This window comes from Vulpes lagopus, chromosome 7 (genome assembly GCF_018345385.1).
Source record: "Vulpes lagopus strain Blue_001 chromosome 7, ASM1834538v1, whole genome shotgun sequence".
NCBI classification, from domain to species: Eukaryota; Metazoa; Chordata; class Mammalia; order Carnivora; family Canidae; genus Vulpes; species Vulpes lagopus.
This window is the reverse complement of record NC_054830.1, coordinates 33,268,827-33,286,474: the sequence shown is the minus strand read 5'-3', so window position 1 is coordinate 33,286,474 and position 17,648 is coordinate 33,268,827. Positions and strand designations below refer to the sequence as shown.

Here is a 17,648-nt window from a genome sequence, read left to right as displayed (position 1 = left end):
AAAAGGAGTGATGGTAGAAACGGGGGGGGGGTGGTTGTGTGTTCATCACATCACATGTATTACGCAAAGATGTCCTACCTGTTCCTAGGGCAGCTGCCTTGATGTAGCTGATGTCTGGGTTTGGTGTGACCCATCTGCCTTGGTTTCCTACTGAGGTGGGAATTGAATGGCTCTTACCTCTCACTAGCATGCAGAGAGGATATGGAGTATCTCAAGGGACATGCAGTTTTCCTGAGGTTTCCCCAACCTGTCACTGGGACTCTGAAGGGAGTCCCTTATGATCAGTTATTGGTAGGGCTTTCATCACCGTTAGTGGTGGTTTACTTTAAAAACAGACTCACATCCCACAGGTGCCAGTATTTGTTATTTGATCGAAGTAGAGTTTAGCAAGTGGAATTTAGCACAAGGACCTACCTTTTAAGACACACCTTTGGGAGTCAGTGACCTGGAACTGCAGACAGTGGAGGGGCAGGGAGAGATGGGGAAGGGCACAAATATGAGGGCCTCTCTGTGTCACAATGCATGGGGCCCTGCTGGATGTAGATGGACCACGTGGAAGAGGTGAGGCATCTTTTTAGAGGCCTTGGTAAATGATTTAAAAAAAAGAAAAAGCAGAAATGGAAGTATATGATGGTGCTGTCATTTTCACAGCCAGCTTCCTTTTTGACACAGTAAAATTTTAATATGTTCAAGGATGGCAGTCACACACCTCATCTGATTCTTTGTGCTTGTAATTGCAGTGAAAAGGAAGTACTATGTTTAAATAGCAGAAAGCAGTGTACGATAGGGCATGCTGCAGTACTGCGTGGTTGGCACACCTTGACCTCACGTCTTCTCCATGGTTTGGCAACCAGGACCAAAGAAGTTGTACGGCCCCAGGAATACCATGTAGATGGGCTTTTTATGTTGTTGGCATTTCATGACATCCTAGTATTGTAGAAAGAAAAACTTTGCCTTTTGGCTTCAGCCAGGCACTTCATAACACACATAAACTTTAAAAAGCCCAACGGAAAAATTGACAGAACAAAATCCCAAGTTGATAAGCTAGCTAATAAAGTCAGTGACTTAACTGTTAGCCAGGAGGCTGACCTTTTAAAACTGCATTTTCTTCAAAATACTTAGCTAGAGACACTCTCGTGCCTCCATGTAATACAACAGGATGTATTCTTGAAAAGTTGTGGGTAAATTCAATTTTTGACTTTGGCTGACTTAATACCGGGGATCTGTTCCCTGTATCTGAGGGATCTTCATTTGTAAGTTTGACATAGCTGGGAAAGAAAGGAAGGATAAACCTAGAAGATATTATTTGAATATTTAAAATCTGGAAGATGATGTTGAAAACTTAGAAGAGAATATTATGTTGATAATCTTTGAAGGAACCTTGCACTTAGTCTGTTTATAATGTCGAGTATCATGCTAAGTGCAAGTACACCTGGATTTTTTAATTTGCGTTACTGATTTTGGGTGCTTGGGTTTCACACAAGCACAAAGAGATATCAGAGACGTTAGTGAGTAGTGGGTGTGATTTCCGTTGGAAAAATGAAAGATCCACATATGTTACAGTGAAAACTGATCGAGGACTCCAGCACTTACCCTTGGGAACTTCTGGTTTCCCAGAAGGATTTTCCTTATGAGCAGCTCTAGCCTGGGAAGGTAGTTACACCCACTTATGTCATTTGTCCCTTAAATTGTGTCAGTGTGTGTGTACATTTGTGTGTGGGCTGGGGAGGAAAGAGATGCTGATAACACTAAGGTAAGCTGCTGTTTGTACAGATGTATTTGCTTTAAAAAGAAAGCTTTCATTTCCTTCCTCCCTTTTAAGGGAGACAGTTAGGCAACTTACTATATATTGCTGTTTTGTAACCCAAAAGTATATTTGCCTAAAATCACCCTTCTAAATACAGTTGACCCTTGAACAGTGGGGGAGGTAGTTAAGGGTGCTGACCCCCTGCATAGTCGAAAATCTGTGTATAGTTTTCGACTTCCCCAAAACTTAACTACTAATAGCCCACTCTTGACCAGAACTGTTACTGATGACATAAACAGTCGGTTAACACATATTTTGTGTGTTATGTGTATTATATACTGAATTCTTATAATAAAAATAAGCCAGAGGCAAGAAAATCCTAAGGAAGGAAGCTGCATTGACACTACTGTAATGTAACATGTAAGTGGACCCACATAGTTCAAATCCATGTTGTTCAAGGGTCAACTGTACTTTATTTAACAACAACAAACCTCGATCGTTAGGTGTCCAGAGGTGTTACTGCCAAGTTGTTTTGTTTTGTTTTTTTAATCTTTTGGCATATGTTTCTTTAACCAGAGGTTTGTGTACTCTCATTCTCATTGACTGGCTTCGTGTTCGAGGGGAGGGTGCATTGTCAGAAATGGGAGTTCGGAAAACCACCAAATGCCTTGACCCTTTCCTGCTCTGGGGAAACTCCTGGATGAGAGGGTTGAGGAGGGTATGTAATGACTCAGATGGAGGGAAAGAGTTTTTTTGTTTGTTTGTTTGTTTTGAATATTTTAATGTGTCTGTCGTGCTCAGGAAGTAATATGTTATTGGAGTATTGAAGGTTTCATTTCTGAAGAATCCAGAGTCACTGGTGTAGAATTTCCTTATCCCTTTATCCCAGCGAAATCCTCGGCTGTACCTTCTGCCAGAAAGACAGGCTTGGAATTTGACCACCCTGTTCTTGTGACCAGGAGTACTTTTTATGGGGCTGTGTTAAAACAGTTATTTTCCGATCTGAGAGGCCTTTGGTGAGGGCATGAAGTGTGTGAAATCACTCAGTGTTAAGTGGAGAATCATTTCAGTGTCTTGGGAAAGGAAATTGATCCTAGTATCACTTAGAGTTGGTGGTTGTGCCAACGTTTACACAATTTTGTTGCGGGACACATTCAAAACGCTTATAGGATATTGCTAGTTTGCATCTTTCATATGTGAAACCAAATTTAATGAATTTTAAAGCTGCATCACGCTTTTAATAAACACCCTAAATTTTACAGTGGTGGTTCTATAAGATGCTCATCTTCCTGCAGATATTTTAGGGGCTGAGGGGTTCAGGTGGAGATGTAAGTATCCTAACAGTATTCTGTGACCAGAAGGCACTGGTGGACTTCGCAGAGCACTTGGTGAAGTAGATTCCAAATTTATCCACCAGATTAATGTGTCCCTCACTTCCTGTCCCTTTTGACCGACTTTTAACTACTACAGAAGCACAAGTCTGTTTCCTGCCTTAGTAGAGCATAGTTTTCATTTAGGAGAATCTCCTTCCATCCTTTCTCTGAAGGAACTCCATCCAGACCTTAAGTGTGATGCCAGAGGTGAGCACGCCTTCTTGCTGCGTTTCTGTCTTCTCTAGATCATGATTGATGAACCTATTGCTCACACTGGAGTGCCTGGTATCTCAGGACATGAGGGCATCATTGGACAAGAGATTGATGAGGCAGGGAGTGCCTGGCTCTGAGGCCCTAGGCTCCCTCTGTTCCACAGAATGGCTGGGTGTTCAGGAGCTAAAGATTAAGCTGTTGTGCTGGATGGTGCCCGGCAAGGGTGAACCAGTCCTATTATGGACGTGATGAGTTTGGAAAGTCCTGTAGAGCTCAAGCACTCCATGAAAGGGTGAATTTGTGATCCCTTTTCGGAAATGATAGAGAGTAGGTGACCAGACTCCTGACCCCTCTTCTTCCCTCCCATTTCCAAGTCTTTGCACAGCCACTCCTGTAACAGCAAAACCAAATGGTGGCTGTAGACACCTCTCCCCTCCTGGGGTGGTCATGGGTGGTGTTCCTGTGTGACAGGTTTGTGGGAGGGTCAGCCTCTGGCCAGCAGCTATTTCCTGCTCAGATTCCCTTTGTGAAATACCCACTAACTGCAGAGCTGGTGAGGCCAGAGTGCCTCTTCTTAATTAAATTAATTAATCTTTAGAGGTTAATGATGCATGTACCATATTTACTCAGAGACTGTTATGGGATATTTATGGGCTTCCCTCTGGGACCACCCCTGCAGCCTGGCATGAGACACAACACACCCAATTACTTTGTCTCTTCAGCCAAACTAAGATTTGGGTAGGAAAAACAGATTTAAAACCTCTTGCTTTAAGGGATGTAATAGAAAGAAAGCAAGTGCTGATTATGGTTCATGGAGCTGGGGCTCTTGACTCGTTTGGTCAAAACTTCAAGTAGATGAACAAGGAGGTGTTTTCTTCCTTTGGAAATCCATCCTTCCTTCCTTCCTTCCTTCCTTCCTTCCTTCCTTCCTTCCTTCCTTCCCTCCCTCCCTCCTTCCATTTTATTTATTTATTTTACTTTACCTTTGTGGCCTTACTTCCTGGCCTTCTTCCTTAAAAACCATGCTCCTTTTCTATTCTTCTAGGATTCACTAAGGTCTTTCATTTTCTGGTTAACCTTTCTCATCATAACTGATCTTCCTGCTCTGAATGTTATCTGGACGCAGTGGTACCCATACCAAGGATGCCAAATACTTACAGGGGCCAGGAAGAACTATCTGCAAATGAGTAAGAAGGGCCTAGGAGAGAGAATAGGAGTAGCGAGGTCCATGGTCAACTGCAGTACTTGCTAAAAAAAAAATGTTGCTGGTGGCTACTATTAGGGATGCTTTCCCAGTGATTATTTTCAAGAGAAACTGAAACTTTAATTTTTTTTTTTTGGTGAAGACTTTTTCTCCAAACACTCTTTACTCACAAACAAACATAATTTCCCTGCAGTTCAGCCTTGGCCCACGAGCCACCAATTTACAACTCCTCGACTATCATTCAGAAGATGCTTGCCATATCAGAGCCTTTGGCTGTAATTATTTACAGAGTCTGTAATATATTCAGAGTCTTTCTGACCAGTAGGTTACAAACTCCATAAGATCACAGGCTAGATCTTACCCTAACTTGTATCAGAATTTATCAGAGCACAGTACACATTGTAGACACATAGTCACTGAATATTTGTTGAACTTGATTGGTACTAAAGGACAAAGACTTAGACTTGTATTCAGATTATCCATGGGCCCGGGTAAGATGTGTGAACCATTAAGATAGAGAAGCATCTGTAAGATCTATGGGATTATGGAAGCAAGCCTGGGTGACTTCTGTCAGTTAATATCTTAAGCATTGGAATTCAGAGGCCCACACCGATTTCTATAGCTGATTTTAAGGAGTAAAAGCAGGCACTCACTGTGAAGTCCTCATATGGCTAGAGCATATTATCTCTTCTTTTGAGTTGCTTGCAGGCCTCATGTGCATAGAGATTTATCACTATAACACTTTCAGAAATTGAAATAACTGTGATTCATTCCTGACTTTCTTAAATAGAACTGACCAAAAGTTTACAAGATGAGCTGTATGTAGTGAGTTGCTATCTGAGTGATTTTGCATTTGTTTGCAGAATGCGTTTCTTTTTGCAAGCCTCGGTTTAGGGAATATGGGGCTACTTAGCTTACTGACGAAAATGGCAGCAAGTACAGAACCTTCTCCTGAGTGGGAATTCTTGCCAGAAGAATGATTCCAATTTAAGGTGCAATTTTATTATTATTCTCAATATAAACCTTTAATGCATATTATCAGCTTGTTTAGTTGTGGCTTTTGGTCAATGAGGGGAAAACATCACAACAGAAAAAAAGATAAGAGCATTCAATATTGTAGGTATAAAAAGAAATCCCTTATTCTCATAAAACCTATAATTTGGATCTAGGGAGTGTAATGTGGTGATTTCATTGGAACTCGATGTGTACCACACATAATTTCTCAGAAGGTAAGAATGCAGCAGAAATGGCTTTAAAAGCTTAAGGGATTAAGTAACTTTAACGAGTTGTATGTTCTTCTTCACTCACACTCCCTGAAATTTGAAAACCAATCACTTTTTCCTGGGAGTCCTAAGCAGGTGACTCCTTTTCTAATGGGTGGCACGCAGTACAGCTTTTGAGGTAAGAAGAGATAGACGACTGGGGCCCAGGTTTTCTAAGAAATAAGGGGTTTCCAGGTCAGTCTTGGGTGCCCCAGGAGGGCTCACCAGATGGGTCTTTGGATTGCTTCACACTTCTCTTTCTGGCTATATTATTTGGTTTAGCAAACACCTGAAGGCTTAACCTATGCAAAATACTATGAAATTCAGGGGTTGAGTTGAGTAATGGGAAATGGGCTGGCCTGGAAACCAAACTGAACACGAAAACCTCACTCCCCAGGGAATGCTTGTCATAGAGTTAGGACCTGCTTCCACTTTGAATTCTGATTCCAGTTAATGTTGAACACGGCCATGTGTTGAGCAGGAGGTTTTGTGAGCAATGCCTGTATTTGAGGATGAAGTGCTAATTATGTTGGTGTAACGATGTTGGAGTTACTTCCTCACCACAGCTTACTCAATAGCAAACAACTTTTTATCCTTCAGCTCCAAGGAGTCAATGAATTATTGTTTGCCAGCTTTGAATAGTGTTTGCCAAGTTTGTAATATGTGGTTCTGGTTGTAATCCAGGGAGGTGCTGGTCAGATTATGTAAATACTGATTTAAGCCTATAGAATTACACTCAGGGGGCATGTTTTATTCAGTGTCCTCTTAGTGAATTGAATTTTCAAATGTCTTCTCTGTTGGGATGGTTAAGAACCTCGTGCGCCTAAAGGATATGTATGAGCTAATATTGTCGGTATCCATCTCCCACATTTTTAAGAAAGCTCTTGAATTATTGGGAAGTTCAAACTTATGTTTGAAATCCAATTTTCTTCTTTAAGTGCCAGTTCACTTTGGATATGTATTAATTCCTGCATGATTTCAATATGGTACAGTTTTATTGTTTAAAGAGTTTATTTATTCACGAGACACACAGAGAGAGGCAGAGACATAGGCAGAGGGAGAAGCAGGCTCCCTGTGGGGAGCCCTATACAGGACTGGATCCCAGGACTCCAGGATCACAACCTGAGTCAAAGGCAGATGCTCAACCATTGAGCCACCCAGGTGTCCCCAATATAGTACAGTTTAATAGAAATTTCAGCTATGATGGAAATCTCCTCTGTCTGCATTGTGCCTCACCGTAGTGGGGAGCGTCACGTGGTGGTTGCACACTTGGAATTTAGCTAGCACGACCAAGGAACTGAATTCTTAGTTTGGTGTAATCTTGATTACTTTCCGTGTGAATGGGAGTAGCCGCCTGGCCAGTGACTACCGAATTGGACAGCACAGGTTTCCATAATGGTGAGGATTGCTCAGCTATTCAAAGACTTAGCTCTTCTCATTCAGTGGGGTCAGGGTCGGGGGTCTTTGTCAGGAAAAACGCTCAGCAAGCAGATTGTTGTCTCGCACTGTTAAACAGTTTGCTTCTCAGACACAGATAAAACCGGGATAAAACTTGAGCCATTCTCCGCAGAGGTACCTCTTGTGTGTTCTCCAAATGGTGGGCCGGACGGTCATCTTTCAGCGGATTAGCTGAAAGAATATCTATGGCTGGGCCCAATTGTTCCAAGCTCTGCGCACCCTTTGTACGAGAACAGGGAAAATTTGTGTTATGACAATGGCTGACAAAATGTTTAGTGAAAGCTGCAATTGGCAGTAACTGAATTCCCGGAGGTTTCTTTCCAGCCCTCTCTGCTACTGAAAGGTGCAGAAATGCTTTTGACAGCATCTGTCCTGCTGACAGATGAATTGTTTTGACAGGAGAATCTGAAACCTTCAACTGAAGACACATTCAGATGTTGGGCCTGGTAAGGGGCAATCATGTTTGGAGAAATAAGTGAGATGCTTTAGATTTGTGTGCGTGTCAGCTGCCACCTGAAAGAAAGACCTCATGAAAGTTTTTTTTCCCCCTTTTTATAATTAACCCTTTGATTGTTCTTCTGACCCAAGATGAGAATTCACACCCCTCTCTGCACAATCCTTGGGGTGAATAAACATATTTCTTTAATTGTTGAGGAATGAGTGATATCAAGAAGCATAACAGTGAAAGGGTCAAAAAAAAACTTTATTTAAGGATTGCACTGAGGTATCAAATCATTATGTGGTGTACCCGAAACTAGTATAATGGTACATGTCACTTATATCTTAATAAAAAATTATGCTGGGAGAAAAAAAAAAAAACAGTGCTCATGACAGCATTCTTGATAATAGCAGAAAGGTGGAAATAACTCAGTTGGCCATTAGCTGTTGAATGGATAAACAACATGTGGGATATGTGTATACACACACACACAGAATGGAACTTTTATTCAGCCCTAAAAAGGAAGGAAATTGTGACACAGGCTACAACATGGGGGGACCTTGAGGATATTGTGCTAAGTGAAATATGCCAAATACTTAGATGTCTTTTTTTTTTCTTTAAAGATTTTATTTATTTATTCACGAGAGAGAGAGAGAGAGAGAGAGAGAGAGAGAGGCAGAGACACAGGCAGAGGGAGAAGCAGGCTCCACGCAGGGAGCCTGACGTGGGACTCGATCCTGGGTCCCCAGGATCACACCCTGGACTGAAGGCGGCGCTAGACCCCTGAGCCACCTGGGCTGCCTACTTAGATGTCTTATACAAAGTAGTCCAATCCACAGAGACAGAAAGTAGAGTGGAGGGGGCCAGGGGGCGGGGAGGATGGGGAGTCCGTGTTTACGGGGTGCGAAGTTTCAGTTGGAGAAGAAAAAGTTGTGGAGCTGGATGGTAGTGACGGTTGCACAACAGTGTGACTGTACTTAATACCATGGAACTGCACACTTAAAAAGCAGTTAAGTCAGTAACTTTTTATGTTTTGTATATTTTACCACAATAGAGAGCCATGCTGAGAGTTTGTCCCAGTGAGATGAGCAAACAAGAAAATGTCTCTGAGGATTTTGTTTCAGATTATATTTGTCAAGGAGACTGCAGTAAATATTTTCCCCTTTTCCTGATCACAGCAGTTGGAGATCAGCAGCTTGTCCCAGGTTTTAGGACTGGTCACTTCTCAGACTTCAGAGCTGGATGGCTCTGCCGCGGCAGAAAGTTGAAGCCGTTGCAGGGGATCCGAGCTTCAGCCTCTGTCTTGCTAATCAGCACTCTTGAGAGGAGAATGACCCTTTAGACCAGTCTGCTGACTCTCATTTGTTGATAACCTGGCTTTTCTCGTTCATTCAGAGGGAAAAAGTGGCCTCATTCAGGCTGACCCGGGGAGAGCTTAAATTTCCACTTACAGGTGTCTTCATCTTCTTTGCTGTTTACTGGAATCTCAGCGTGAGGCCCTCATACTGTTCAGCTTCTTCGTAAGATTACCTTGCAGAAGACCCTTTTCCAAGGAGCCTTAAACTGAAGAGCAGGATTCATATAACATTTTGGAAATTTAAGTAAATTTTGTCTGTTCTTTAAGAGAATGACAGATCAAAGGGGTGTCATGATTTAAAAATGGTTTTATTCTAATACCATTCCTGGGGTGGGGAGTAAGGGAAGTAATTGCATTCCAGATAGTTTACCAGTTAATTGCCTGAGACTGGTTCCACCCCTGGCCACATCTATAAGCCAGAGACAAGACATGCATTTTGAACCTAATAGCCTGAAGAGTCAGTTGTCCAGAATTCAAGGTTAAAAGCTGGTGGTCCTCACTCCTGATGTGGCCTGCAGGCTTGCAGGAACGTTATGTTTGGCCCATGAAGAATTGTTTTGTTTTGTTTTTTAAGAATTGAAAGGATTTCACCTAAGAATTCAGAGTTTGAACTTCTCTTGAAAATGAAGAAGACTGGTCTGCATTGCCCTTGTTTTTGGACAAGAGCAAATGCCCCTTTTGATGGGCAAGCAGGTACTGCAGTGTCGGCCTCTTTGCACGCCTGGCAGGGTGACCATCCACATTACTTGCTTGCCCTCCAGGCTTCTTGCCTTTGTGACTTCTGAGTCTTCTCCTGATGTCTCCTCCATCTCCGTAACTCTCATTACTGATGATGATGCAGATGTCGTAGATATTGTAAACTCACGTTATCTCTAGACTCAGCAACAGTATTTCCCTCCCTCTTGTTTATGCTCATGTGCTCAAAATAGAAGAAAATTTTCACTCTGTCCAGTCCTTTTTCTGATGTGGGAGTGTTTTCTCCATGTGTGGATTTTCTTTTTCAAGTCTAACCTCTTGATTTCTGTGTACCCGATCATAAATACCACCAAGCACAGACAAGCTCATGCTTGACTTCAATATGTGGTTTAAAAAATTACCACCTTCAATTTTTATAGTAACATAATCTCTGGACAAATTGCTTTTAATTCAGGCTGTGCCCTGAACACAGATGTACCATTAATTTCAAATGCAGTCTGACTTTTATTTAGATGAATGTCTTGAGCCGACAATGAAATGGCTATCAGCTGTAGGTTAGTATTGATTGGAATGTCTCTGGAGTAAGTTTAAAAGCTAGTTGCCACTTACGTGCTGCCTAAATGATAGACTTGAAACTCATGATTTGCAGTACTGTTAATTGGCATTAATGCCTATGGAATTAATAGCTGAGATCAATACTGTTGACCTCTTTGGCATACATGGGACTGGGTGTGTTTTGGTGGCAGGGAGCAAGGCACAGTATACACCAAGGTCCCCTCTGGACCATGTCTCTGGATTTCTGTTCCTGAAAGATCAAGCTGGTCTAGGCTGAGGGCTGATCCAAGAAGCTCGGCTGACTGAACACAGATCAGCTTGCTCCTTGTGTGCCTCTAAGGGTATAGCTGGGGGATGAAAGGAGAGAAGTAATTCTGAATGATCTTGACAGGTGCTATCTTCTTGAGGAGGCTGCTTGCATGTATGTGAGCCTTTGGTTAAAACCAGCCACAGATTTCCCATAACCATAGCTCCTCTCTCCTCTGTGACTGTCTCTCCCAGTATTTATTCATTGATGGTGGGCATATTGTGTTCATGGAAAGCCTTATGATTAGAGTCTCCTGAGGTTTCCCCTTTCTAAGCAGTTCCTTCAACTTTGAGTGAGCATCTTAGTGATTTTTAGTCTATAAGATCTTGCTTAGACTAGGATTTCTCAACCCCTGATTATTAGCATTGACACTTAGGGCTGGAGATTTGTTGTTAAGGGCTCTCCTGTGCTTTTTGTGGAATGCTTAGCAGCATCCTTGGCTTCCGTGTGCTAGATGTGTGTAGCTGACCCTGCCCCCGCCTTTTCCCTGCAGTTGTAACAACTAAAAATGTCTCCAGATAATTGCCAAATGTCTTCCCTGGTTGAGAACCACTGATTTGTAGACAGTAAAGGGTCAGTGCCTGACTCCTCTTTTTCTTTACTACTGTGTGATACTTGATGCTTTAGTAAAATATTTTTAAAATGCCATTTGGAATAGCCTTGGACCCGATGTGGTGCAAAACATTTGGGTCGCCACACTCTCATGTAGGTAGAGGACTGACTTACCTTAGAAATTCTTTAGAAGTTGCTAAGTGGTGCAGTTATATTGATTGAAATCCATATGGGGTTAGCCAATTTCAGTGATTTGAGATTTTCACGGTGACTTATTCGTGGATGCAAGTGGGGAGGAGCTATATCTGTAAATCTCAGAATGAATAAGGTTACTTAAAATAATGTATGGGATAGGGGCAATTATGAGGGAGAGGGCCTGGTTTGGGGGCAGAGTAGAAGATTCCTGAATTTGGGGCTTAATGTTGTATGTTGATTTAATTATTATTATTTTTTTGCTCTTCCTTTGCCAGAAACCTGAGTTACAACAAACTGTCTGAGATTGACCCTGCTGGTTTTGAGGACTTGCCGAATCTACAGGAAGTGTGAGTGCTTTCTCCTAAAACTCTGGTTGGAGGTGGGGGCCTAAGAGCTCCTTGGGAAACCGTTTCTCTCACTCCCCTGGATCAGGAGTCTAAACTGGCTGCCTATGACAGATTGTGCTGCTTTCTGAGCTCCTTCACTGCTGCCCTCCTCGTAGGCAGTCAGTGATGGGTGTGCTGTCATCCAGGAGAAATCATGGGTTTGCAGTGGGCATATGGGAGGATCCCCTCATTTGTGCAAGCCTTCTGGACCCACTGTGTTGGCACACCTGACAGGTGCTTCCCCCCACTTACCGGGCAGAGGTAGAGCAACCTGCTCAGCAGAGGCACATGTGCTAGCCCACTCCTTCTGCTTCCCAGGAAACAAAGGTATAGAAGAATGGACAATAGAGGCTTACTTTTCCCCTCTTTTCTCCAAACAGAGCCAGGCATTATTACTGCCTTTGGAACTCTCAGCCAGCCCCCCTGCCTTGTGCAATGTCCCGTAAATCAGGCATCCCCCTTTCCTTCTTCTTGACTGTAAAGAATTTTGCTTTTAACATAGATGTCAGGGTTATCAGGAATGTTAGCTCCACAGGGACTTTAGAAAAACTTCTATATAAGCCCTGCCTAACCACTGCAGAAAACTTAGAAAGTCTAGAACTATGTAAAGACTAAAATCACCAGACATAATCATTATGAACACTTAGTGAAAAATACATACCTCTACAGGCAGAATTTTGGGATCAAACTGGTCTGGCTTCTTTCCCTTCTTATAGTTTTGTATCTTTTTCATACTTAACCCTTACATTTTTGAATACATTAGTATGTAAATTAAACTTTACATGTCCTACTTTAATTTTTATGTAAAATGACCACACGTGGATATTCCATAAATTATTCACCCCATGCTTCTACTGTCAGATATTTTTATTAGATATTATTAGGTAAGTGCTTTACATGTTTTGGTCATTGTAACTGATAGAAGCCCTTGTTTATTATTATTTTTTTATTTCATTGTTGGATGATTTATCTAAAGGAAACTTAATTTCATCACTTGGTACAATTGGCAAAATACTTGCACCCCCTAGCCCCATCTTCAGATTCTCCAAATTGTGTTTATAGTTTCTATGTGTCTTTTAAAAAGGTTTAAATTTCCAAAGTTAAAAGAACTTCATAGTTGGAAGGAGCCCTTGGAAATACTCTGGCCAGAACCCTAGTTTTGGCATAAGGTCAGCAGCCAGTGAAGGGAGCAAGGAAGTGTGAGGTGGGTCACTGTGCTAATTTGACGTAATAAAATACCCCCTTCTCCCCCTGCCTTGACTTTTCTCCCTCTTCAGAAGAACTCTTGTTGCATTTCTGAGCAGGATGAGGCTCCTGACAGCATCCTGGGCTCTTAGTTATGTGTGTGACTGTTCGTCCTGTTGTTGCACTCATGAGGATTGACTTTAGCTAGCTATTGTCCTAAGCACTGCTGTTTTCACTGCCACCTTTTCCAGACATTAGAAGGAACCAAGGCATGAGGACTTGGCTGAAATTATTGAGCACCATGGTGTTTCTTTTCCCTTTCGGCAACGTGGATGTATGAACACATTACCAATGGTACCATAGTTATTCACTGGAGATGATGTCTAGAGCTTGGCACATGGGGAGGCTACTGAGTGTTGTTATTTCCTTCTGCTACATTTGGAACCACATAGCACCCCAAGCTGGGCACATTATTAAGAAACAAATCCTTGAGGGCCAGTTGATTGGGCCTTTTACCACCATGACCACCTGCAGTCACACTGGGATGAACAAGATGAATTCCCTAGAGCCCAGAGCAATGGAACTTCTCACTGATGAAGGGCCTTTCCTGAAGGTCATTTTAACCCATGGTAGAGGCAGATGGGAAAGAGGCTGTCAGGAGTAAGGGGTGGGGAAAGGATATTGAAGAAAAGAAAAAAAAGCATAGTTGACACACAATTGCTTCTAAATTAACTGGGTTCAAGGCTTTCCCAGGAGCTGTCAGCTCTCCTAAACCCTGCACAGCCCTCCCTCCAACTCTGGAAACCTTAACAAGAGGAGAACCACAGGCTGGCAAAGCAGCAGGCGGTGGTTTAGCAGTGGTTTTATTTTGGAGGCCTGGAACCGCAGTCCATCATGGGCCGGGTGGAGAGAGAAAGCAAGCCGGTTGGAGGTCCCTGGAGGCCATGAGGACACTTGAGCAGCTGCTGCCAAGCCACACGGTCTTCGCTGCCCACAAGCTCTGTGGAAAGCCCACCAGGGAGGGCTTCCAGCCAGGGGTCCTGGGCGGCCAGGCTCCTCTGTTAATAAGAAGGGCTATTTATACCGTCCTCTTTAAGAGTTGCATGCAGGTCCCGTGCTTGCTGCCTGGCCAGAGAATGCTTACTCTGGGTGCTGCTGTGTGCTTTCCAGGGCCATTGACCTAAAATGTTCCTCCAGGCAGCCGGGAAGCCTGCGTGTGCCCTGCCTTTGGGTATTTATGGCTCACCCTCTGGGGTCTCGAGATCATTCTCGTGTGTGTGTGTGTGTGTGTGTGTGTGTGTGTGTGTGTGTGTGTGTGTGTCTGTTGGGTGTTTAAGGGAGGGGTGGAAGAACCAGAGGGTATCTTTTTGAGGCACTGCTCTTTGGCTGCCAATTACCACCACCTGTTAGGCATTTGCTCTATTTCTGGCTCCATCCTAAGCCGCTAGGTTTAAGAATTTCAGCTGGGTCCTGCCACAACCCTCTGAAGTTAATACTGGTGTTGTTTACATTTTTTCCAAAGGGAAACTGAGGCACAGTAAGGTTAAGTGATGTGCTGAAGGCTCTTCAATTGCTAAAGGGTAGGATTGGGATTGATTGAACCCAGAGCTACCTGATTTGAAAACCTGAACTGTAAAAAAAATTCCCCTTAATAATCCCTGCTCAGCTGTTCTGTCACAGTGCCTCAGTTTCTTTTAAGGTGGAGTGCTAATTTAGTACCCTCCTCAAAGGGATGACGTGTCATTGAGTGAGATAGTGGGTATAAAGCATTCAGCGGAGATCACCAAGTTCACACATAACGGTCATTGTTTATAATGGTTAAAGTAACTATGTCCTGTATCCCCATACTAAAATAGGTACATCTGGCCATCTGGTGTAGAAGCAATGTATGATCAAGTCTTGCCGGAGTAATTATTTAGTATGCCTTATTCTCTAGTAGCTAAAAGCTCTAATAATAGTTATTGACTAAGTGGCTCTGACTCCAAAACCTGCTCTCCTCCCGGCTATTGATGATCTTGTCCCTTCTGAGATGCAGAGCTAACTGAAGTTTCAACCTCGTGCCCAACTTTGTTATTATGTGCAGCTCTCCTTGTGTTTGGAAACAACCAAAATGTCTCCCCAATAGTGAATTGGCTAAATAAATGATAGTTTATTCTTGCCAGCAGAGGAGTACTCTGCAGCTGGTCAAAAGAACTGGGGAGATCTACTAGATATATTACTAAGGGGAAAACTGCACTGTAGAAAAGTCTGTGTAATTCACAAGCATCTGTGTAAGAGAAAAACATGTGCACATTTCTCGTAGCTGGCAGCAGGCACTTCCTCTTGGAAGCGGACCAGGGAGCTGAAGTGCGAGGAAGCCTCATTTTTCACTGTGTATTCCTGGTTATTCTCTTTTGAAACGGTTTAAAAATTTTACTGTGTGCTTCTATCAGCTATTGAATAAATAATACGGCCATTAAAAAAACCAAAACGGCCCCAAAGCCCCATAACCCAAAATCACTCCTTCGGTTTGTTTTTCATTGTTTGTCAAAGCCTCCACTGATTGAGATAATAATTACTCTGAAATCCCCCCTCCCTTTTTTTTTAAACATTTGACTCTTACAAAATAAAAGAACTTCCTTTCAGCAAGCTGAGTAACTGGACACTTTTAGAGAGAATCCAGAAGGCCCATGCTGACATTAGGATGGGTGAGCAGGAAAAGGCTCACCTCTAGATTCTCCCCTGGGGTCAGGAAGTCTATGTGGCCCTGCTAACCTTACGTACACCTCTTCTTCCAGCTCCAGAGTCAGGCCACAATTCGTGGTCTGATGCACCTGAGTGAGGCACTTCTTGCATCACCAGGAAAAGTGAGTTCAAGAAGCAAGACATTTTAGAAGGATTTTTAGGGCCTTGGATGGGAGCCAGTGTGGGGCGTGTGTGACACATAGAAAACTGCACAACCCCAGATACTCTGAAGATTTCATCAAAGACTGTCCTAAATTCCTACTTTCCTTATTCGTGAAGACTGTGCTAAACTTTCCCTCCGAACTCTGGCTGTGCTATTTTTGACTGGTCTCTATTTCAGTCTGGCAAGTTGGTTATGTCTCAGAGTGAGTGCAGTCTCCACTGCCTTCTGAGGATACTGTTCTCATGTCTACAGGGGACAGCGCCCAAAGAGAAAGCCAGTAATGGTGACGCCAACTGACTTACATTTAGCTAGCGGTTCTTTTTATGTAGGAATGATCAAGAGTTACGCGGGCCGTGCAGTTCTTCTCCTTTGGACTCCCAACTGTCCTCTGCATAAATCCAGCAGCCCTGTTGAGATCAGAACCTGTGATCTCTGCCTGAATCTGTTTACTTGGGGCTGCCACTTTAGGTCTAAAATGCCTCATTTATCTTTAGCACTGGTCTGCTGCACCTGTACGCCCCGCTTCCAGTAGTTTTGTCAGGATTTGAACTATTATTATGATGCCCCTCTTCCTTGTTCATTTATTTCTGTGAAATTGGGTGGAGCACTTTGTCACATGTGCAGTCAGGCTGGCCCGAGACTAAAGTCGTTCAGCAAAAGTTCCCCTGCAGAGAAGTCCATGCTGTTTATTTCAAGGTTTAGCATCAAGTCAGATCCTAAACAGGCTGAAGCACAACCACCATGAGGTTTAGGAGCCTTCTGGCTTGCTGGCCTTTCCACTCAAAGCCGTTCTTGGGTTCAGCTCTTGCCCCTGCGACTGTTTGGTTGTGTGGCCTTAGCCTCGTGATTGCAACTGAAACTTGACTTAGAACACTTAGATATAGGGTAGGGACCAGCACTAGTACCTGGTACCTAACTCAGAGTTGTAATGATGAAGTTGCATCAGGCATGTGGAGTTGCTGCTGTAATTCTAAAGAAATCCAGGGTAGTGAATGGTTAAGAAGCTAGACTTGAGGGCTACCCCCCCCCCCCGGGCCACTGCCACTTACTGTAGGTGACTATCTCGTTGGTCAACGCCTCCATAGTTTCCACTTCCTCCTTGGTACAATGGAAATGTCCATGGGATGTACCTCCCTAGCAGTCTAAAGATGAGTTAATACACCAAAAAAGCTCTTAGAGCCATGCCTGGCATGTAGTAGCCCCTCTGTAGGTTAGCTGCTGCCGACACTATTATTAGCACCATGTTCTAGAACAGATCTCTAGCCCTGAAGATGTTTTACGCAAGCTACCTTATTGGCAGGCAGCCCTGACCTTAGTTTTCCTTGCTCTACAAAGATCTGAGGGTCTCCTCAGGTAATGAGTACATTGATGGTACCGTGAAAATGTATTAGGAGAGATTAAAACCGCTGGAGAGTTTTCATCATCCCTGCATCAAGATAGGAAATGGATCACTGCGGGGTTGGAGGAGCACAGAGGTGAAGCAGAAACAATCTGATTCCGGGGGCAGTCAGATAAGAGACTGTGAAAGTAATTAATTGTCTACTTCAACACGCAGACAAGGGCCCTTTAAGTGAAGAAGGGATTTGCCACATGATACGGATCTGTTTTCTCTCTGCCAGATGCTTCAGTCATGAAGCTATTGAAACAGACATTCTGTGTCCCACGGCCCAGTAATTGCCAAGCCTCATCTCTAACTGGCTCTGGCGCTGCAGAAAGCAAATGGGATAATTCAAGGCCTTTTCTTTTTTTTTTTTTTTCCTCCTGTTCACATCTATAGAAGATGGCAGACAACCAGATTATTCTATTCAAGCAAATACTAGCTGTATATTTGT

General features: G+C 43.2%; 1 protein-coding gene across 1 annotated transcript in view; it reads left to right on the top strand.

The window, feature by feature from the left end:
* Positions 1 to 17,648, top strand: part of LRIG1 (leucine rich repeats and immunoglobulin like domains 1) — a 111,584-nt gene that overhangs the window by 24,837 nt on the left and 69,099 nt on the right. Inside the window, 1 exon segment of the mRNA XM_041761183.1 lies at positions 11,634 to 11,705. Within this exon segment, the coding sequence (XP_041617117.1) occupies positions 11,634 to 11,705 (72 nt within the window).